At 38.7% G+C, this 23,868-nt stretch overlaps 1 protein-coding gene across 2 annotated transcripts; it reads left to right on the forward strand.

The window, feature by feature from the left end:
• Nucleotides 1-51: 51 nt before the first annotated feature.
• Mettl4 (methyltransferase like 4) lies at nt 52-21,916 on the forward strand. 2 transcript variants are annotated; one of them, XM_031368729.1, is made up of 9 exons: nt 52-206; nt 1,450-2,250; nt 5,534-5,596; nt 8,660-9,029; nt 9,878-9,947; nt 14,024-14,198; nt 16,012-16,118; nt 16,503-16,594; nt 21,118-21,432. In XM_031368729.1, the coding sequence occupies exons 2-9, from the start codon at nt 1,858-1,860 to the stop codon at nt 21,261-21,263; spliced, it is 1,416 nt and encodes a 471-aa protein (XP_031224589.1). In that variant the 5' UTR covers nt 52-206; nt 1,450-1,857; the 3' UTR covers nt 21,264-21,432. The 2 variants fall into 2 exon arrangements, with proteins under 2 accessions (XP_031224589.1, XP_031224587.1); XM_031368727.1 differs by lacking the exon at nt 52-206 and adding an exon at nt 437-574 and having other exon boundaries at nt 21,118-21,916.
• Nucleotides 21,917-23,868: the final 1,952 nt, after the last annotated feature.

A 23,868-nucleotide genomic window follows, 5' to 3' on the forward strand; every position in this document is an offset into this window, starting at 1 on the left:
GTCGGGGAAGCTGGCGTGTAGGACAAGTAGCGCCGTCCAGGCCGCCGGCCAGAGCTCTCCTGGAGTTGCGTTCCGTACAGCAATATGGCTGCGCCCTGGAACTAGAAAGCGAGGGTTTTTCTCCGGAAGGATGAAGGCCAGAACCTGCTTTAGATGAGTGCTTTTCCACGGGGCGAGCCTGGGAAGCGGCGTGACGTTTTCTGACGGTAGGAGAGGCTGTCCAGTGCGGTGGTGGAAGAGGCTGAAGGATATTTATCATCAGGCTGCCCCAAGTGCTGTGGATTACCGCCGCCCAGCGTCGGAACTACAAGCTGGCGTTGCCAGTGGCGGTGGTGGCAAGTCCCTGGGCCAAAGTTTAGATTCCTGGCTCTCGGCGCTATTGTGCCATTAGCTAGTTTTGAGCTAAGCAGTCCTTTTGAGTATGAGGTTCCCTAGCGGTCACAGTGTCTCCCCAGTTCACGTCTCGACCGGGAAACCAGAATCGCAGGTATCGCGAAGATCCTCAACACCAAATAGCAGTCAGCAGATATATCAGCCGGTGTTTTATTTCAGACTCCGTGAGCAGCAGTTCATGGTGATTATCTCATTTACTTCTCCAAACTAATGGCAGTAGAACATGAAAATGATCTTTTTGGTCGGGCGTTGTGGTACACGCCTTTAATTTCCGCGCTCAGGAGGCGGGGGTGGGGTTGGGGGGTATCTCTGTGAGTTTGAGGTTTACATAGTGAGTTCCGTGACAGCTAGAGCAACATAGTAAGACACTATCTCAAAACAAAACAACCAGCCAACAAACAAAGCAAACAAACCAAACCAAACCAATCCAAAACAAACAAAACACATACATACAAACAACTCCAAAAACCAGAAAGATAACTTTGAGGCTCAGTGAAATCATGTAACTTAGCTTGAATTCCGTGCAGGGTTCATACCCGAGAGTCTTGAATTTGAGGTCAGTCTGATCTACCTGGTGTGCTCCAGGGCAACCTAGTGACACCCTGTCTTTAAAATACAAACACTAGTCTACAGTCAGTTGCATAAGAAATTTGACTCTAAATGCTAGTAGATGTGCTTTTATTTTATTTCTTATTTTGTGCTCTCTTAAGGTTTTCAGTGAAGATAAAGAAGTTCTGAAAACCTAGTTACTGGAGTGTGGCTCAAACAGATTATAAATATTGAAATCCTGACCTAGCAAACTAGTTAAGTTGTGTGCTTCTGATTATTATTCATACTGCACTTGGTTTGGCTGGAGCAGTCTTTTAATCTTATTGCTCCTCCACTGATGTCGATTAGGTAGGGCAGGGATCAGAGTAATGGAGTGACTTCTTGTGGCAATTGTAGTTTGATAACATGGTTCTCTTTAGTTTAAATTCTGTGCCCCTCTTTAAATAGGTTTATATCATTTAAAGAGGGTAAATTCTTGTAGGTAATTACTATCCTTTGACTTGACAGGACACTTACCTTTTAAGGATTTAGTGACTTGAATACTAGGACGATGTGGGCGTGGATGTGGACTAGTGCCTTGATTCAAGGACCAAAACAGGACCATAGAGGGCACTGAAGAAATGAAGATCAAACTAAAAATCATCTTTGGCTACGTTGGCTGAAAAATTTGAATGACCAATTCTTGAATTAAAAGACATTTAAAGTATTGCATTTTTTTTCTTAGTGGTGGTATATACACAGTCACCTTGTATGTTTAAGTTTAAAATCTACTTGTGTGCACAAAGTACATCATTGAGATACAGGTCATTAAGAACTTAATTACAACATTGAGTATCAAACCCAGGACTCCCACACTGAGCTATACTCCCAGCCCTAATTCTGATTCTTGATTATCAGATTTTTTTTTTTTTAAGAATGTCTGTGGTACATCATATGCCACCTGGGTGGTTATTGGACCATCTTTCTTTCATTAACAAAGTAAACTATCAATTTCACCAGCATCAAGAGACTTTTTGTAGTGAAAACAAGCCCACTTCTTCTGTCTACCTGGATTCTCTTCGGCTGGATCCCATGTCTCCTTTTGGAGCTCCTGTTACAAGCTCTGCTCCTGACTCCACTACTGTGTCGGGCAACGAGGATGGAGGAAGTTGTGAAATGAGCACCCAAAAATATGTTTTCCGATCTGAGCTATTTAATGTCACCAAACCTTACATAACTCCAGCTGTTCACAAAGAGCGCCAACAAACTAACAAATATGAAAATCTAGTGACCAGTGATAAACAAGAGGTCTCTGTTTCTGCTGGGAAGGTAGGAAGTTTTAAGTGTCTTTTTTTGTTTTGTTTTGTTTTACATGAAACAAAAAATTCATTAAGTATCTCAAACATCTTCCTATTCTCTAAGTATAAAAAAGAGTTAATGATGCAGAAGGTGTCGGCATCTCCACGAGCAATTGTGGGTTGCCCTCTAACTCATTGTGTGGCTGAGGATGACAAGCTTCTTATTCTGTCTCCACTTCCCAAGTGCTGGGGTTCTAAGGCACCCTTACCCAACTTTAATCATACTTTCTAACATACTACTATTGTAGAATAACACATTTCATATTTCAAAAAGTAAACAGAGGCCAGGAGAGATGACCCAGCAGATAAAGGTGCTGCTGAAACTCATGGTCTGAGTTTGATCACAAGGGCTCACTTGGTGGAAGGAGAGAACTGCCTCCCAGAAGTTGTCCTCTAACCTCCACATGGGTGCCACGGCTATGCATTCCTCCCCACAATATACAATGAATGAATGAATGAATAAATGAATAAATCTATTATAAATACTTGTGAGAAAACCTGAAAGAAAGCAAGAGTCTTTTTTTTTTTTTTTGGTTTTTTGAGACAGGGTTTCTCTGTATAGCCCTGGCTGTCCTGGAACTCACTCTGTAGACCAGGCTGGCCTCAAACTCAGAAATCCACCTGCCTCTGCCTCCCAAGTGCTGGGATTAAAGGCGTGCGCCACCACCGCCTGGCAAAAGCAAGAGTCTTGTGACCTCAGATTCTTCAAAATCATGATATTGTTTTTGGGATGTGCCTTTGTATCTTCTCAGGTATAGCAGATAAAAGTGAATTTATTCATCACAACTGGATTTTGTTACTTGCTTATATGCCTTTATGGAAAAACATGTTTTTACCATACCCTGCCTGTCAACCTCATTTGGCTTGCCTTTATGATTATACCTATTACTCACGTGACTCTTCTTAACCCTCAGAATATAAATTGTCTGATACTTTGATAAGCTAATAAAGTTGGCTATTGCATGAGACATTAATCTGCCTCATCTGTTGGCTTGATTCTCCCAGGTCTCACTGCCAGCAAGAGTGATAAATAAGACTGAATGTTTTTACACCTGTTTTTGCTTTAAAATTTTCTATGAAAAAATTTCCAATTATTCAGTGGGTTTTAGGGAACTTTAAAGGCCTGTCTTTTGGGAATAGGCTTGTATAATAAAAGTTTGAGAAAAGGGTATTTTTGGAAAGTTTTCTAGTGATAATGGGAAAGTTTCTATGGAATATACATACTTGTGTTTGAATATATACTTTAGGGCAGTTTTCCAGAAGTTTGAGTCTGATACAGTGGGATACAGTCCTAATTCCAGTACTTAGGTAGAAGCAGGAGGATTAGGAGCACAAGGTCACCCTTGGCTTCACAGTGAGTTCATGGTCCGCTTAGGCTATATGAGACCCTCTCCCAAAAAACAAAACACTCCCCCTAGACAACAACCCTCTATCAAAAATAGATATCTGAGCATACTCTACAGGATTAAATGGTGGGAGTAAGGTTTTTCTTTCCTTCTGCCATGTTGGCCATTGGCCCTGGGGATTGAACTGAGGTTGTCAGGCTCAGCAGCAAGCACCATCAATGCATGCTTTAATCTTCTGGGTGTGTTTCAATAGTCCAGAGGTAGTCATACAAACTCCATGTCTTGTTAGGGATAAGAATTGAATGATTGTTTATTTAGCAAATGTGTGAGCTCTTTCCATCTATTTTTGTGCATAATGATGAAGCAAGATAAGCACAGTGCCTGTATCTATTGTACTTATAATTGATTAAAAACTTAGAGAAGCATACTAAGAGTTAGAGTAAGGAAGTTACTAGTAGTACCCTCTTCCACTGTTGGAGGTACCTGAAATGCAGTCAGAAGTGCATGTTTTTTTTGGACATGTTTTTCCTTTTCAACAAGTATGTATTGATTCATCTACATGTGAAACACAGAAAATAAAACCTCAGATGTTTCACTGTTACTAATTTAGACCACCAAGCATTTGACTTTAGCTTGGGTAAGAGGTTGGGTTTTTTGTTTGTTTGTTTTTAATGAGACATTTCACTGTAGTTCAGGCTGTCTTAGACTCACTGTGTAGACCAGGCTGTTTTAAACTCATGTCTGCTTCTGCAGTGTTGTGATGATAGTTGCATGCTATCATGCCTGACAAACTTCCCATTTTAATGTGAAAGATACAGATCAGCATATGTAATTACAAGAAATTTATCATTTTTGATATGCTAACAAAGTTACATAACTAGCCTAATCTTACATTTTTTTTAATGTAATTAGCCAACATGTATTTTAGCCTGTTGAGAATTTGGTACTATGTTGTTAATAGCAAATCAGCAATGAAAAGAAGTTACAGCTCTATGTTCCCTGCTGTCATGCTCTGTTGTGTGGTGTAGTCACGTGCAGAATATTGCTAGTAAAATTGGCTTGTCTGGTAACTCTCAGATCAATTGTGATGGCCTTTAAACATTTCCATTTATTTATTATGTGCGTGTAGGTGCATTTGTGCAATGGTTTGCATCTGAAGGTCAGAGGACCTCAAGAGCTCTGTTCTTGCATAATGGTGGATTTGGTGACAAGTGTCATCTTGCCAGCCTTCTAAATACCATTTAAATTATGTTAAAATTGACATTTTTTTTCTGATGCAGTTTTGCTACGTTGCTAAGGTTAGCTTTGAACTTGACCCTTCTACCTCCTGGCTGCTGGGATTATAGCTGTAGAGCTGGGCTCTGTCTGTCTGTCTCCCCCGCCCTCCTTTTTTTTTTTTTTGAACAGGGTCTAGGTAGCCCAGGCTGTTCTGGAATCCACTGTGTAGCAGAGGATGACCTTAAACTTCTACCCTTCATGCCCCTACCTTTTATTTCCTGGTATTGCAGGCTTGAGATGCCATACTTGAGATTTTTCTTTCTTTCAGATCCACTGCAACTAGAATCATATCATTAGCCACCAAATGGGTGCTGGGAACTAAACCTGGGTCTTTTGCAAGAGCAGAGCTCTTAAGCACTGGTCTTTTGCTTCCACTGTAGATTTTCTTTGACAGCTTGTAGATGGTTCATGTCAGAAATGAAGAAAGTTGAGGGTAATTATGTCCTATGCATGTAAACTGATGGGTAACTATGGCAACTGCTTATGAAGAACCACAGTTCTTATGCTTACCTTTAAAAAATAGATACAATATTAAAAAATGTTGTACAAAAAATAAAATCTAGCAGGTTTCAAAATGTCAGCTTTGTGATAGACTACAACATTATTTTTTTCTCATCACCCTCTCTTTAGAAGCGTAAAAGATGCGTTGCTTTCAATCAAGGTGAATTGGATGCCATGGAGTATCATACAAAGGTAGGATAAAAATATTGATCATGCAGGAAGATTAGTGTGATGTAGCATTAAAAAAAAAGACCAAAATAAGACAATATTTTAGAAATAAAGCATTTGTTTGGTCAGAGTTTGAATTTGATAGTAGTTTATTGTTTTTTCTTTGTAATGAACACTTTAAGCTAGTTTTTATTAATGCTGCACATGCTTCTATCAGCTCAGGTGATTGATGGCCGTGACCTTGTGTTGTTGGTTGAGTTCATGGAGGATAATTCACTGTTCTTACTTTCTCATGTTTCCATTCATATGTTGAATTTAGTTCAACAACAAATAGCTGAGCATAGACTGTTATCTGACTGTATATTTGTATATATGACATGAAAACAGAGGACTATTTGGGGGTAAGAAGGGGACCAGTGCCGGGAGAGTGGATCAAGGCTGTTTTATACATGAACTCAGTAGGGTAATGTGCTTTTGCAGAGTCAGACCGGCTAAAAATTGCATAGACTGAATTAAAACTTTTAAAAAGTCTGCTTAATCTGTATTTTCAGTATTGGAAATGATGTGAGGATGAAATATATAACATGGGGAATTATGAAAAGAATGCTGACAATTTACAGTAAGAAAAAAGTGCCTGAAAATAACAAGAAAACTTTCAGTGGACAGCTGCATAGAGGTAGTCTGCAGAGGGCCAGCTCCCATGATCATATTTTGATGCCTTGAGCCATAATGAATTGTTGACTTTTTGAATTAATTATTTTAGTTAGTCTAGAAAATAATGAGGCTTATCATAACATTTCATACATATGTGTCATTGCTCATATTCCAACCCACTACCCCTTCTTCACCTTTTAACCCTTTTTGCTAGTCCCCTCCTCCCTCCTAGTTGTTCCCTTCTTCCTTCATGATGTATACACACACACACACACACACACACACACACACACACACACACACACGGTTAAATAACGATATGCATATATATTATCAAATCTACTCTCTGCATAAGAAAAAGCATGCATTATTTTGTTCCCTTTTCCCTCATTTTTCTTCTCTTGGTTTGAACATTTGATAGACTATAGAAGTCATGGAATAGTTAGATTATATATTGAATTCTTTTTTCCACCCAGAAACTACCATTGTGTTTTTTATAGCTGCCACTAATAGTGCATAAAGAAATTTTTTCACCAAAGCATCCTATTTTGTTTTGTAATTGCAACACTGCATAAAGGTTCCAGTGTTTTCACCAAAGCATTCTATTTTGTTTTGAAATGGATATGAATAATTTTGAAATGGTGATGAATGCAATCTTGTTGTGATGATTCTGTGTATCTTGACATTTTATATTTTTACTTTCATTGTGAGAAAAATGTTTTCTAATGTCTCCTTTGATTTCATCTTTGATTTGCATGAATTATTTAGAAGAGAACTATTTCATTTGCATTTGTGGTTGATCTTAGTATCATTTTTTTTCTTGATTTCCAATTTAAGTCATTTGGGATATAAAAATAAATTCTAGTTCTTTAAAGAGTGTTGTTTCATTGTCCAGCATATGAGTTATCTTGGAGATTATACTCTGTGGGGTTAAAAAAGATGTATGTTCAGTAACTGCTAGATACAGTGCTCCTATGTTATAGTATTGAGAACTTTGGTATCTGTGCAATTTTTGTGTTGTTAATTGTGTTTTTGGGTTAGTTGTCCTACCATTACTGGGTAGTGTTGCAGGATATTTGATCACATTGTGAATCCTGAGATTGTGCTGTTTACTGGAAAACCTGTTTCTAGTTGTGGTGTGGCTCAGCCCCAGGGTAGACTTTTAATTCAAGAGCTTTCTGTTTATTGTTATCAGGATTAAATAAAATCAACCATAGGTTAAGAGGTAGAACAAGCAAACAGTTGATAGAGAGTAAACATAGGAAAATACCACAGAGAGTAAGAGAAAGTCAGGATGATGGATAGAGTGATACACAGGAAGTAGAAGGGAGGGACATTCATGTAGAAATTAGATCTTGGTTCTACTTCCAAGTCCTATGTGCCCAGAAATAAGACTCAGACTCAAAGTATATTTACATATATCTTTGCCATATAGCTAGGCTCTTCTCAGACTAGAATCATAATTAAAGTTAACCCATTTATCTTAATCTACATTATGTCATGTGGCTCAGGTCCCATGTGTCTGTCTCCTCATCTTCCCAGGCAGATCTCCTGTGAAGTTCTATCCCACAATTTCTTTTCCCCCTGGATGTCCCACTGGTAGGTTTTAAAAGATGGGTTTCAAACAGTATGTATGGTCAGTATTTCTCCCATACTGAGAGATGTGAGATGTGGGTCGCAGCCCTCTTGTGAAGGCTGAGACTTTAGGAAGTGAACAAGTTAGTCGATCATGACGTTTCACAGATGGTGGCAGAAGATAGGGAATGTCTGGGTCAGGACAAAGAACTCTGGTTCTGCTTTATGTTCCCAGGTGCCCTCTGTCCCACATATCCTACAAGAATGTTGTGAGGTTTTTCTGTGCAGAGCGTATGTGGTAGTTATCTTTCTCATCACCACATCCCAATATCTAACAGAAGCAACCCAAGCAAGGAAAATACATTTTTGGCTCCAAGTTTCAACATTTCATATACTGATTGTCATACTACTTAATAGTGAGTTTATGTGATATGCTTCATTATGTAGACTTCAAAAGTATGCTTCAAATAGTAGTCTTATAGTCTCATTATAGTATAAAATTATACTTAATAAAAGTGGATTTGAATGTATTAAGATAGTCAAAGTATAGTAGAAATTTAATTATTTGAAAATACTTTAAATTTAAATCAAATTAAATTTTATTTTTTATATATAGATATTTTGTCTGCATGCATGTCTGTGGACTGTGTGCCTTTGGAGGCTAGAGAGGGTGACAGGTCTCTTGAAACTGGATTGACAGGTGGTTGTATGTGACTATATGGGAGTTGGGACTTGAACCCAGATTCTCTTTAATAGCGACTAGTCCTCTTAACTGCTGAGCTATTGCTCCAGCCCCTGGAAAATGATTTTAAAACCAGTATCATTTTAATGTACTTCAAATAATTTTTTTTTTAACAGATCAGAGACTTGATTTTGGATGGATCTTCGCAGTTAATCCAAGAAGGTCTCAGAAGTGGTTTCCTTTACCCACGTGTTGAAAAACAGGATGGAAGTAGCAGATCCATCACTTTGCCACTTGATGCCTGCAATTTGTCAGAGTTATGTGAGATGGCAAAGCATTTGCCTTCCTTAAGTGAAATGGAGCTTCAAACGCTACAGTTGATGGGAGATGATATGTCTGTTATAGAGCTGGATTTATCCTCACAGGTCATTGAAAACAACTCCAGCTTTTCCAAAATGATTACTTTAATGGGACAGAAATACCTGCTGCCACCAAAAAGCAGCTTTCTTTTGTCTGACATTTCTTGTATGCAGCCACTTCTTAACTGTAAGTAGCTTATGTGTTTTAGAACAAGATAATGTTTCTGTTGTCTCAGAAGTTAAGAGTATGTACTTTGAATGTAAGTTCAGTTTTAAAATATTGACTTTTGCTCTGTTGTTTATCTTTGAGACAGAGTCTTGTTAAGAAGCCCAGGCTGGCATCGAACCTGTCGTTCATCCCAGGATGGCCTTGGCATCTCGATTTTGCCTTAGCTTTCTAGGTGCTAGGGTTACAGGTTCAGAACTGAAAGGTTCAGAGTTACAGTGTCTTTGAATAAATCCCATAAACTCTTGAGTTGTATTCCATTGTATTTGTTTTATTATGAAAGACCTTTTTTGGGCTGGGTCTGCAGCTCGGCTGAGCATGCCCAAGGCCCCAGGTTCAAAAGAAAAATACTGTACTTTTGAAATGCATTAATTTCCTATTATCACTGTATGTCTGTTATGTGTGTAGAGGTCAGAGGTCAGTCTTTTAGAGTCTTTTCTCCCTTATGTGCACTCTGGAGAACCAGCCCAGGTTAGCACATTTGGTAGCCTTTACCTGTTGATCATCTTGCTCTTTAAACCTTTTTATCTTAACAATATTTGTGTGTGTGTGTGTGCGTGTGCATGTGCGCGTGTGCGTGTGTGTGTGTGTGTGTGTGTGTGTGTGTGTGTGTGTGCGTGTGCGTGCTTCTGCAAATGGTTTAATTTTGGGAACCATGTTTAGTTTTTGTTTTTGAAGAATTCTGCGTATTCAGACCAGAGCTTTACTTATGAGAGTGTGGGCTCTATAGGATGTCTTCTGTCTCTATGTTTAGTTCTTAGACTCATCACATACAGAGGGTGTTTCTGAAATTGTGCTTTTGATTTCAGATAGTAAGACATTTGATGTAATTGTGATCGATCCCCCGTGGGAGAACAAATCAGTTAAAAGAAGTAACAGGTGTGTGTGATCACTTAGCTGTCAGATTGTATTGCAGAACTGTGGTCCCTGTACATTCGGGTTTAGTATACTTTAAACGTGTTATCTGTTACCTGATGCTACTAACATGCTTCCATCAAAAGGTTAATTTCCTCAATTTTAGGTCCTTGAACTGGAGGTGATATATGTGTCTCTGTATATTAGTTATCCATAACTGATATAACAGTTACACAACAGTCAGTGTCTGCCGCTGTCACTGAGGCCTGAACCATTCAAGGCTGACTCAGTAACTCCAAAGCTTCCATTTGCCTTTGTCCTTGCCCTTGTCACATTTTGAAACTTAGATATGTGCTATACTTGTAGTTTATAGCAGTGTGCTGGGAGTGAGTTCATCTAGTCTTTCTTCTGTTTGTACTTTTAGTTTATGTCACCTCGTAGAATAAGCTTGGTTAGGTACTAGGATGGCATTTACTTTTAGTAACATCTTTATAATTTAACAACACTTTCCCTCCTACTTCTAGCGAATGCTTCCTGTTATATTTCTCCTCAGCTTTCAGTTTACCAGACATAATAATTCCTGTTTTATTGTAAACTTAGACTGAAGTTCTTCATTAAGAGTTATCTTTAGCTTACTTAGGAATATGCTTATAATGTGTGTGGTAGCTCTCTTTTTAAGTTATAAGAGTTATGCAAAAAATTCATGTATCTATTCTGAGTATATGTATGGCTTTGTATCTCTACATATATCTCTATATTTTTATGAAATATATAGACTTGAAATATGGATTAAAATATAAAATCTTGAAATAAGAGAAAGTTGTGAATCACCATATGCGTGATGGAAGTCGAACCCACATCCTCTGGAAGAGCAGTCAGTGCTATAAGCCACTTAGCCATCTATCCAGCCCCCAAATAAGAGAAAGTTACTCTTAAAATTTTGGTGTAAATTTAAAGAAAGCAGAGGTACTGCCCATCTTCATCATAATGTGGTTGTCAAGTAGATAACTGACATTAATGTGAAGCTCCTATGGACACATTAGTGTCATCTGTGAGGGAGTTTATTCAGAGTTCACCAGTTGTGGTAGAAAGGCTTTGTAGCATACAGAAGCCGTGATCATGTTTTGTACTGAGATGTATACCCTTAGGATCCAGGGGTTCCTCTGTGACTCATAACTGTGCTGTAATAACAGGTAGTAAGTTCTGTGAAACTTTCTGACAGATTGTTGAGCCTAAGATGATTTTTAGAGATGAATAGTTTGTTTTAAAAGTGGGTTCAGTTGTGAAAATTATGCTTTCAAACCTTGTAGTTCAGCTAGCTATGGCAAATACATTTCAGTTTTCTTGGACACTTAAACCTAGGTGTAAAGTTGTTGTGCCCTGTGATGAATCCATCCTTAAAAATTTGAGATACCAGAGGGAGTGTGAAAATTTCCCTAGTTCCAAATAGTCTAGTTAAGCAAAGTTAAGGAATCTGAAGCCATTGAAAACATGTCAGTCCAGAGCTTTGACCTAACACTTTTCCTACTGTGACAGAATAGTCTCTGGAAGTCTTCTCTGTGAGAAAGGGGTAGCTGCTGTGCTGGGAGTGTAATGGTAGATGGCAGGAACCCAGGGGCACAACATCTGGGTTCTTTTACCTGTTTATCTGCTTAATAAGGCAGGTTTGTCAGCCATTCCTGACTCCTTTAATGTAGTGTTACCTCCGTCAGAAACCAGATGCCTGAGACTGCCCTCTGGGAAACTCATTCTTTTCTTTCTAAGTGAGTAGAGTTGCACAAGTTTCTTTGGAGTTGATTAAGGAATGAAACAAAATGGAGGAAGTGGGAAGACTTAAGTCCGTGTATCCCTAGCCTAGTTACTGATGGGAGGAAATTGACAAAATCCCCACTAGAAGCAGTTTACAGAAGGAAAGGTATGATTTTGGCTCATGCTTTTAGAGATGTCAGTCCATCATATTATGAAAGGCTGGTACCTCTTTTCACAGCTTTAGGAGCATATAGTAGCAGACAGGAAGTAGAGAGCATTAGGTTTGGACCCTGGGGTGTGTTTAGCCTTCCAAAATTTCCTACCCCTCCTATTGATCTACTTCAGCCAGCCAGTCTCCACCACTAAGGCTCTCTAGTCTTTAGAACAACACCACAATCCAGACTGAACATTCAACATTGAGCCGGTAGAGGTGCTGCCTCTTCATTGGATGGGAGACTGTCCAGGGTTAAAACAATACTTGGGCCTGCAAGATGGCTCACTGGCAAAACACAATCACCTCCAAGCCTGATGACCTGACTTTAGTTCCTGAAATTCAAATGATAGAAGCAAAGAACTGACTCCCTCAAGTCGTTCTCTGACCTCCATACACACCCTACAGTAGGCACACACCTATACGAATGAACAAACAAACAAATTATTTTTAAAAGCCTGATACGTCCTCTCTTCTCCCTCCTTTCTCTATCTCTTTAATTTCCTGTGTCTTCCTTTCTTTTCAAATTGTATAATCCAAGAATGCTTACAGGTTGATAATGAACTACCAGAGGGGTTAAAGATGCAGAAGCAGGCAAGTGATTGACATTATAGGATGTCAGAATATAGAAATGAGAAATCAGAGTTGAAAGGATAAACTTCAGTAGACAATGTCATACATTTCCCTGAAGAGAAGATGTGTTGATATAGATAGATAAAGTATATAAAGAGGGAGGAGATAGTTTGATAATGAAGAGACTTGGTGGCTTTTATTTTAACTAAAGTCTGAGATAACTTCATCTGCCAAGGCATGGGCAAAGGACCTGAAAAGCGGTAAGAATTTTGCAGTATTTAACCATGGGCAAATAGAAGAATCTGTGATTGTTTTGAGAACTTGAGAATAGATTCAAAGTTTCTTTTGCTCTGTGTTTTCCTTCATTTTGTTTATCTGTATGAAGAAGTTGAATTCCATTGTGGTATTGGTGTGTGTGTGGGTATACTTCAGTGATGGAGTGTGTGCTTGATGGATGATGATAAGGCCTAGCTTATGTAATTGGAATGGGGTGTTGGGAGGGTTAGTGTAGTTGTTTGTGTAGCTGGATTAACATTTGTGTATACGTTATATGGGTTGTGCTTTGAAGTTGCTCAGGATAGTGTCAAAGCTTTCCTTTTTGAGGAAGAGGGATCTCAGAGATTCAGCACACTGAATATTGAAAGTGGGGACAAATGTGTTCATTGAGAAAGGTTTGGGGATAGTGTGGTAACGTACCTCTTAAAGAGAAGGGGAAGTTTTGCCAAAGTTGAAAGAGTCTAGACATAATAAAGGGACATTAGAATACAGCTTGTCGTCTCCAGTTGTATAGAGAAAGAGTTGTATTTGTTTCGATATTTATAGAGCAAGTTATGTGGTTTAGCCAAACAAGTTTCTTTTGTATTGTTAATAGCCAGGAGGTATAAGACAATGGGCCTATAAAATGAGACAGAGTATGAAGACTTGAGAGAGCCCAGTGGAACTGATTGAACAGGAAGACAAGAGCGCACTAGTAGACGAGTCCTTGAAACTGTAAAGGGAAGGTGAGGCTGTGTGTGGTCATAGGTGACTTAGGGGTCAGCAGTGTGTGCAAGTCATGAAGCTTACATATTTGAGACTTACACACTTGAGGTTTACATGCTTGAGGCTTACAGTGGGGCAGGGCTCCTCACTGAAGTCAAGCCTGCTCTTGCATCCCTGGCCTCACAGCCAGTGCTTCTTTGTGTCAAGTGATGTTGCCATGTGGTTATTGGGACAACTGTTTCAAGTTCACTCTGTTCACTCTGATGGGGCTCCTGTGAATCACAGGATAACAAAATCCAGACAATATTTGTTTAATTCTGAATGAGAGAAAAGGCATATTAGATGTGGTAAAATTACCGAAATGCAAATCATATGAAATTAAAAAACAAAAACCATATAGCCTGGCAATTTAAAAGTAGTAAGATAGAAAAGTTGTAAGTGCCAGTGAATCCACCAGGTGTCAGTATGACTCCATATTTAGCCACATGTGAATGGCTCCCAGACCTTTGTATTTGTGGGGTCTTTTCCCTGCTTATATGTCTTTCTTGGGGTGAATTGTCTTACATTTTTTTTTGTTCATTTTTAGGTACAGTAGTTTATCACCACAGCAAATAAAGCGAATGCCTGTCCCTAAGCTGGCTGCTGCTGACTGTCTCATTGTTACTTGGGTGACCAACAGGCAGAAGCATCTGTGTTTTGTGAAGGAGGAACTATATCCTTCGTGGTCTGTGGAAGTCATTGCAGAGTGGTACTGGGTAAAAGTGAGTTCAGAAGTTATCTTATCTGTTAGCTCAGTGTCACTCTCCACTCACAGGAAGACACTGACTGTTCTCAGTGTGTCCACGGCACTGTTGTCCTTCTCAGCTCTGATGAGAACTGTCCATGCTTTGTATCTGAATACCCATCTTCCTGCTCTCAAGGTGTTTATCCGGTGTCTCTATAGTGGGGTCCCAAACTGTGGCCTGTTGTTTTAAACAAAATCTTAACCATTTAATTTTATCAATGAAGACTTGAGAGCCAGATGCTGGGGTGAAAGCCTGCTAGCTCAGAGAAACAGAGAAAGCACCTTGCTGACCTTCCTCCTTAGCAGGCATCCCACAAGAGGGATCTCTTACACCATCTCAAAAAACATCTTTCAAACTGAATGTTCCTTCCTCCTGTTTCCTGTGGGTCTCCCTCTCCATCCTCCTGACTCCCTCTTACTCTCTATGGTTTTTTCTTAATAATCCTATGATCCCTTCCTATCAACTGTTTGCTCTGCCTCATGACCTATGGTTGACTTTATTTAATCCTGTTTACAGTATTCAAGCAGAAAGCTCTTGGATTAAGGGAAACAGTTTTTTTCCAGTAAATAACACAACCTCGGGGTTCACCATGTGATCAAATATCCTGCAACATTGGCCTTGGGAAATCAGGAGAGATCAGAATGAAGTTACAAAAAACTCTAGTTTATTAAAAAAAAATTTGTGTGCATACACATGTGCACTCCTTGAATGAATAGGAAGTAAGGACTGCCTTACCTTTCTTCTCTCCTCCATACACCAAAATCTCATTGCTCTTTGCATTCATTACCCATGTTTTCCCCCTGTTTATGGGGATGAGGGCAGAGAAGAGCAAGGGCATTGTGGAGAGTATGGGAAGGTATAGGGACCAAGAATCTCTCATTCTCTGTGTTTTTTTTTTTTTCCTTTGAGACAGGGTCTCCTGTAATTCACACTGTCTTAAACTTGATATGTAGCCAGACGTGACCATGAACTTAGGTAACATGGTTAGCTACCTGCTAGGTTTGCAGTCTCTGTTTTATTTTATTTTGGAGATAGGATCCTGCTAAGCTGCCAGGCTAGAATTTATAGCACCAAGAGCCAGCTTCTGCACCAGAACCTTCCTACTTCATCACCTACCCTACTTTCTTCCCTGACTAAACTGTGACTCTAACATTCTGCTGTCTTAACTGTGGAAGGCTTTATTTTTAACTACTTGATCACATTGCTGGTAGTCAGTGGATGTTGTTTGAGCGAATTAATGACTGAATCAACGATGGCCTGGTTTCCAGGAATAAGTAATCATAAAAAGTAGAGATTGTTTATATGTGAGATGACCATACAGGATATTTAAAGAATCCACGCTATGTGAGTGTTCCAACAAACCTTATAGCTACATTGTCCAGTATGGTAGCTGCTGTGGCACGTGGTTTTCCAGCGCTTCACTTGTACTCTTCAGATAGAGAGGTACTATTGAGCATTAAATATATACTGGACTTGAAAGACCCACTCCAGAGGAAAAAAAAAATCATACATCATGATACCTTTGATTGCATGTGGAAATTCTGTTTTAGACATGGCAGATTAAATGCAATTAAAGTAAATTACCTTGCATTCTATTTTTTTTTTTTTTACTTCTTTCCAATGTTGCTGCTAGAGAATTTAAAATTATATATATGGCTTGTATTTGTGGCTCATACAATATTTTTTATTGGATAATGCTAGCCCGGAGGTTTAATAACTTCTCTTTTTGCTGGAAACTGTATAATGATGGTAAAAAAAAAAAATGCTTTCCGTGATTTCTTCCTTTCAGATCACAAATTCAGGAGAGTTTGTGTTCCCATTGGATTCTCCACACAAAAAGCCTTATGAATGTCTTGTACTGGGGAGAGTTAAAGAAAAAGCTGCTTTAGCATTAAGGTAAGAAAAGCGATTTTTCAATGTTGCTACTAGAGAATTATATAAATATAAGCTTTTAAAATTAATACAGTGATCATTGATTTTCCTTGATTTTTATACTTTTGAAATCTGAAAATGGCCCAGAGTTGAAAAGTACGTTATATAATAAGTAAAAATTTATATTAGCTTTTGTTTTATCAAGGGTATAGTAGCTAATATGAAAAATGACATTCTAAGAAAATGTTTGAATTTTTAAATTGTTCCTCTCATCAATTCTATTCTTAAATTTATTTATTACTAGAATTAATTGCTATTTGAAAGACAAAAAAAATTAATGCAACTGTAGCATATAATTAAAAATTACCCCTTAAGTAATAGTTGGTTATTTTGTTGTGTTTTAATTAGGAACGCAGATGTAAGAGTACCCCCTGTTCCAGATCAGAAGTTGATTGTCAGTGTGCCCTGTGTTCTTCACTCACACAAGCCACCTCTTGCTGGTATGTTTCTATGAAACAGAACTGTTAGAATTTGAAAATATTCAAAGAAAGATTGAATTTAATATTTGAATGTTCTATAGGCTTATGAATCGGATGTTTGTTTTAATATTCTGAAATGTTGTAGAAAATTCACAGCAGAATTTATGAAATAGAGCACAGGTTAGTTTATATTACCTCAGGTTTTCTTGACTATCTGTGTCCCTCCAGTTGTGGCCTTGACAGGTGAAAGCTGTTAGGGCCTGAGAGGATGCAGTTCAGCCAGTGGCCTTGTTTTGCCCTCAGGTTTATGATTCAGAGCCAGAAAATCCTTTGCTTGTCCTAAAACCAGGAACCCAGGAATATAATGGAGGTGTTTAGGATCATCTGACTATGGTAATTTATTTCATCTGAAGGCAGACTGTCATTTTGTAACACTGGGAAGGCAGCTGCTGAGGCTGCAGTCCCCTCAGGCTGAATGCTCAGGGTTAATTAAGCTCCTCATTCGGTGTAACTCAGCAGCAAGCATCAGTGGTGAGTGTTGGCTTTGGACTTAACCCTAACCCTAACCCATGTGTGTGAATCTTGGCCTTGTGGCTCTGGCAGGTTATCTGAATTCTTCCCCTGCTACCCTCATTCCAAGTGTGAGTAACAATATCAGCTACTGCAGAGTGGTAAGGATTGCTTTCATTGCTTAGAGTGTGTTTAAAAGTCAACAAGTGCTCAAGTTTTCAAATTTAAGTTTAGTCATAGAATTCCTTGAGAGTTTGAATTTGATATTCAAGTTTTATTTTTTAGATAACTTCAGGAAAGTACTTTACTAATTTGATCATTACTACTTAAAAAGGAGGACAAATATAAAACAAACAAAACCACCAAACAGCAAGAGAACTTCTACAAGCTGCCACTCAAGAGAACTATGATCCACTTATCGTTTTTACTTTTGTAGGATATAATTCATAAGCTAAGAAAAGAAAACATAAGAAAGTAAAGTTAGGGAAGCTGGAATGATGGCTCAGTGGGTAAGAGTGCTTCAAGTCATTCATGTTCATGTGAAAAGCCATTCCAGTATGTGTAACAGTGAGCCCCTCATTAGGAGCAGAGACAGGCACTTCATAGAGAGCCACTGGCCAGCCAGTCTAGCCAAACGGTGTGCTTCCAGTTCAGTGAGAGACCTTGTCTGAGGGAATATTGCAGAGAGCCATAAAAGAAGATACCTGCTCTGGCCTTGGCAAGCACACTATGGTCTTTACATGCTCTGTGTTTGTACCAGACTGTAGAGCACAAATACACATGCAGACACATGACAAACAAAAGGAAATAGATACACATGCAGACACATCACAAACAAAAGGAAATAGATACACAGGCAGATACACCACAAACAAAAGTAAGTATACTCATGGTTTCTGTTACCTTAGATAACTTTACAAGGGAGTCCTTACAGTACCTTTAATTTGAGAAATATCCATATGTGTTTGACCATTCTTAGGCCTAGAAGGATCCTCTGAAACCTCACCATTTGGACATGCTACTAATGTATTAGTCTGTGACCTGGATGAAAGTGAACTTTACTGCTCCTTGAGAAAAAATAATTATTCAATATTCGTTGTGCTTTAAGGAAATCTAATTTGTATACTTGAATTTTGTTTATCATTTGGTATGTACCAAAGCTTAATTTATAAGCCATTTGTCTTATGGTTTATAGTTTGCTGTAAAAGATTTACAAAAAAAATCTAATGCCTCAAGCCTTTTATTCTGAAATAAATTTTAATCTATTTGTCATTTCATTTAAAAGAGAATAAAAATATGTTTAAAGATAAGTCTTAAGAGAAAAGATTTAGTGTTGCCCTGGGTAGTCTATAAAGTGCAGTTTGGCTGTACTGCCAGTAGAGAGCGGCACAAACACATTATAGAATCAAACACTTACCAACCCAAAGTTGTATTTGTGGGAGAAACCTGAATGACTCAATATAGTTAATCTTCAAGATTTGGTTCTGTAGTAATATACAACAAGTATTTGTAATACTTTTTGTTTTTGAGTTCATGGGACTTTAGTGTATGTATTTTAGCTCAGACAGGTACAAGCTAAAGCTATTACAAAGTAACTCACAGATTCCTGTGGTACATTTTACATTGAATTCAAAACCCTAAGGGTTTGCATGATATAGTGTATGTATAGTACTTAGAATTTTTTCCTGTGAATCTTAATAAACTGTTTTATGTATATTCAAAACATGAATTGTTCTTTTGCTTTAAAACCTCAAGATATACCTTTTTAATTAAATTTTAAATATTTTAGAATATAAATATAAAATACAAGTATAAAATATACTTTTTAAGAATTGTAAAATAATTTTTTTTGTTTGTTTTTCGAGACAGGGTTTCTCTGTGTAGCCCTGGCTGTCCTGGAACTCACTCTATATATAGACCAGGCTGGCCTCGAATTCAGAAATTCACCTGCCTCTACCTCCCAAATGCTGGGTTTAAAGGTGTGTGCCACCAACACCTGGTGTAAAATAATTTTTATATGTATAGTTGTCTTGTTTACATGTTTATCTGTATACTTTATATATCCCAGATGCATCCAGAGGCCAGAGGGCATTGCATCCCCTGGAGCTAGAATTACAGATGGTTGTGAACCATCATGTGGGTGCCAGGAATCAATCCTGCACCTTTGTAAGAGCAGCTAGTGTTTGTTTATTTTGTTTGTTTGTTTTGTTTTTATTGAAAACATTTCTTTCTCATACAATACACCTGAATCATAGTGTCCCTCCCTCCTCCACCCCTAGTTCCTCCCACTCCTCCCAGTTCTTCCCTTCCCCTCTCCTCCTCTCTGGATCCCTTCTCCCTCCATTTCTCATTGAAAAAGAACAGCTCTCAAAGAGACAACAACCAAACATGACAAGATAAAATACAGTATGATTAAGCAAAAGCTAGTACATCAGAGTTGGACATGGCAACCCGACAGGATGAGTCCTAAGAACAGGCAGAAGCCAGAGACCCACTCGCTCTCACAGTTGAAGCAAGTGTTCCTGACCACTGAGCCGTCTCTCCAGCCCATCATTAAGAAAACCTCTTTGTGACAAAAGACTGGGGAACTGAAGTAAACTCTCTTACATGTCTCTACCTTAGACCATATTAACTTCTAGAAATTAAAAGGGAGATTTCGGGTTTTGTCCTTTAGGTCTGTAGGGAAATCTTTCTGTTTCAGGTTGTCCAGTGTTTAATTTCATACTTATATAAAAAGAATCTTTTATATCAACATTGAAACTTATCAAAGCCTAAATTTGAGTTAGTTCAATTGTAGGTAATAACAGCTTTCAATTTCTCTTTGATTTTTGATAATAACATTTCTCTCAGACAAAGAACATTCTGAAAATCAAAATGTTTTTAATAATAGTATAGTAATTTTAATTATTTGAGAGTTTCATACGATGTATTTTGATCCTATTTACTTCTTCTCTCTCCCCAACTTCTCCTAGGTCTACTCCTGCTGTATTGTGCTTTAAACTTTACAGCTGTTATCTCTTAAATCCTTCAGTTATTTCTAAAGAAGCCACATGGCTTGAAGTATCTGTCACGGTGGAGTGCTTGGGTAGCATGTGCAGGCCCTGGACTGGATCCTTACTTCCTAAGGAAACAGAAAACCTGCAGAAGCCTGCCTGTCATTCTTAGAATCTGATAGGCTTCTAAGACTAACCTCACATTGCAGCCTTGAACTGTGTTCTACGTGCTAAAGTACTTTCTTCCTGGAACTATTTTTATATCCAATTCCTGTTATGTGGTTAGTAGAGTAGCCAGAGCATGATCAGGGTTACAGTGATTTAGTTGTTTGTCCTCTAAGTGAACAGGCTTTTAAAACAAGTTGCTGTGGCCTTCCTTTCTCTCAGGCAGTGTGGACCACAGTTATGTAATGCTTTCTCCAACAAAAGATGTTTTTTCAGTTTAGTAGTTATAAATATTTAGATAAGGACTCCTTAGTTGAATACATGATGGAATTTAGGCAAAGCGCTACAGTGTGAAAGCAAGGGAGAGCATTAATACTTGCAGGTTACAGGGTGGGGCTGTCCCTGATGCTTTCCAATACTTGTGCTGTGTACAGCTCTTTGCTTAATTCTTTCACGAACGTATATATGTTAAAACTAAACTTACAGCTTATTGTCTGTTTTAAAGCAGGTTGTCTCCATATTGTTTTTGTGGGTTTTTTTTAATGCATGGATTGCATTTATTAAAAAATAAAGCAAATTAGTTCTCAGGAGATGTGTAAGATTATTGGAAAACTGGAGAGTCAGTATGTGGGTGTTGCAGCCCTCACTGCAAACGGAAAGCAGTTAATCAGAAGCAGTATAGGTTCAGTGTGTTACTCTGAGCCTGCAGATGCTTGGTCCTCTGGTTCCTGACATGGATAGCAGAGCAGCCATAGCATGTTTGACTCTAATTTGCTGTTTTAAATACTGAAATATCCACTTCTTCTACTCTTCTCTGCTTTTTAAAAGAAAAATCAGTTTCTTTCTTAATATTGATTCTTTTTTTTTCCTTGACAGAAGTTCTGAAAGACTACATCAAGCCAGGTGGCCAGTGCTTGGAATTGTTTGCTCGGAATTTACAGCCTGGTTGGATGAGTTGGGGCAACGAAGTCCTCAAGTTTCAGCACATGGATTATTTCATTGCTCTGGAGTCTGGATGCTGACTGTAAAAGTTGTGCTGTCTTTACCCTGGCTCCTTCCTTCAAACTCATTTCCCCTTGCTTGTACCAGTCAGTGCGCTTAGACATATGAACTTTTATACCATTCAGTGTACCCAGAAATGTAAATTTTCTACCAATCAGTGTGCATAGAAATATACATACATCTCCCACAGTCCATTGCAGTGAGTCCCTTCCTTCCTTCCCTGATCTCTGGCAAGCAGTGGTTTGTTTTCTCATGTTAGTGTTTCCTGCTTAGAAACTCCTGGATATGGAGTCATATGGTGCAGAAACCGTTGCATCTGGCTTCTTCCACTTAGCATTCAGGAAAACCACTGGACACTGTTTATAAACCACTCCCTGCTTACTTAGGAGATGGTTAGACTGAAAGTGCTTGGACAAGCTCGCTTTACCTACTCACTGATTTCATCAAACATTGATTTTGAGGTTTGTTCATCTTTTGAGGGTGTAAGGCTAATATCTTTTATTATTCCTTTAAACTGCCAGTTGAATACAAGGCTCACTGAATTATTAAGTATTCCTTTAAGCTTTCTATGGAGTTTTCCTGTCTAAATTTTTTCATTTGTTTGTTTTATGCACTAGATATCCTGACCCACACCTGACTTTCTGCCTTAAAAATAAAACCATGGCCACACCTAGCTTGAGACTGGCTTAGTTGTTGCCCTTGATCTGCCCTCCCTGTGGGATTTACCTACTGTGTCCATCCCAGTTCTCAAACTCATTCTCCCTGGGGTCCCAAGTCTCTCTTTTCAAGCTCCTCACTGTAGAGAGAGTTCATCTTCTGGGACAGTTCATCTTTGGGACAGTTCATTTCACAATGTAGCCCAGGTTGGTTTTCAACTTTAATCTTCCTACATTGGGTTCTAGGCGTGCATCACCATCCCAGGCCTTAGATGTAAACCCTGAAAGAATTTTTAGTTTCAAGAACACATGCGGTTAGGGCTTTTCTACTGATAAGATTCAAAAGAATATAACTATTTCATAGGGCCATTCTGTGTTCTTTTTTTTTTTTCCTTCCTTAATTTTTTAAAAAAAGTACTATTTCTATGTATTTGGGTGTTTTGTTTGTATGTATGTATATGCACTATGTATGTGCCTAATGCCTGCAGAGGCCAAAAGAATCATTGGATCCCCTGGAGTTACAGATGGTTGTGAGCCACCATGTCCTTTAGAAGAGCAACCGATGCTTTAAACTGCTGAGCCACTCTCAGCCCTGGGTCTCATATTCTTTGAAGAGGTTTCTACATCCCCTCACTCTTTTTTTCATGTACCACCAACTTGTGGCAGGCTCAGTCAGGGTTTCCCACTTGCACCCCTGTTTCTGAAATGACACTGAGACTTAATTATTTATGAATAAATGCCTAGGCCATAAGTTTTGGCTCATTTCCCAACTAACTTGTAACTTATATAATCTATTTATTCTAGTTTGTGTCTGCCACATGGTTGTTGGTTTCCTCTCCTCAGTTTCATATGTCTGTCTCCACTGAGTCCAGGTGGTGAATCTTACTGCTCTTGACTCTTTCCCAGAATCCTTTCTTTCTCTGCCGGATGTTCCACCTTCTATTTTCTGCTTCAGCTAATAGGCCATCAGGTTTTTATTAACAGGTAATGCTTCCACATGGTACATAAGAGATTCTCTCTACAACTTGTCACAACCTTGGAGGTGCTAAAGCACTGTGTGCATAGTTCCCAGTTTACTAGTCATCTTGCCTTATCCTCACTACATGCTTGTGAAGATATAGTTAAAATGAGGGAGCAGGTCCTTAGGATAACTGGTGTGGCTAGAGACTAAGAATTGAATTCTACTTGGGTTCCTTACTGAAGGTACTTTATGTTATACCAGTTGCTAATGGACCGGAGATGCTTATTCATTTTCATTTTTAATTTATGCTTATGAGTGTCTAATTTGCATGTGTGTATATATGCTACATGTGTGCCTTGTGTCAGTGAAGGCCAAAAGAAGATGTTGGATAACCTAGAGCTGTAGTTACAGGTGGTTGTGAGCTGCCACATGTGCGCTGGGACTTTGAACAGAAAATACTCTTAATCATAGAGCTGTCTCTCTATCCCCGAATCTGAGATCTTAACAACTATTGTATTAGCTCCTACTCAAAGGGCTCATTGTGTGTGTGTGTTTAGAATATTTCTTACATTATCATGGGAACATACCCTTTTCAGTGTACTGTAGCATCATGTAGCATCAGTTTTCTTAAGTTCCTAACACAGTGTTTCTTTTTTTTTAAAAGATTTATTTTATTTATTTTATGTGTATGAGTACACTGTAGCTGTACAGATGGCCATGAGCCATCATGTGTGTGACTGCTGGGAATTGAACTCAGGACCTCTGCCGTCCCTGCTCACTCCAGCCCCACTCTCTGCAGTGTAGTTCACTGTAGCTGTCTTCAGATGCACCAGAAGAGGGCATCAGATCTCATTACGCGTGGTTGCTGGGATCTGAACTCAGGACCTTCAGAAGAGCAGTCAGTACTCTTACCTGCTGAGCCATCTCCTTCCCCCCCCAAGTGTTTCTTATTAGAGATTTTATAGGTGAATTGATAACCTGAGAGAGGTTTAAGATCTAATGGCTGGT

This window comes from Mastomys coucha, unplaced genomic scaffold (genome assembly GCF_008632895.1).
Source record: "Mastomys coucha isolate ucsf_1 unplaced genomic scaffold, UCSF_Mcou_1 pScaffold14, whole genome shotgun sequence".
NCBI classification, from domain to species: Eukaryota; Metazoa; Chordata; class Mammalia; order Rodentia; family Muridae; genus Mastomys; species Mastomys coucha.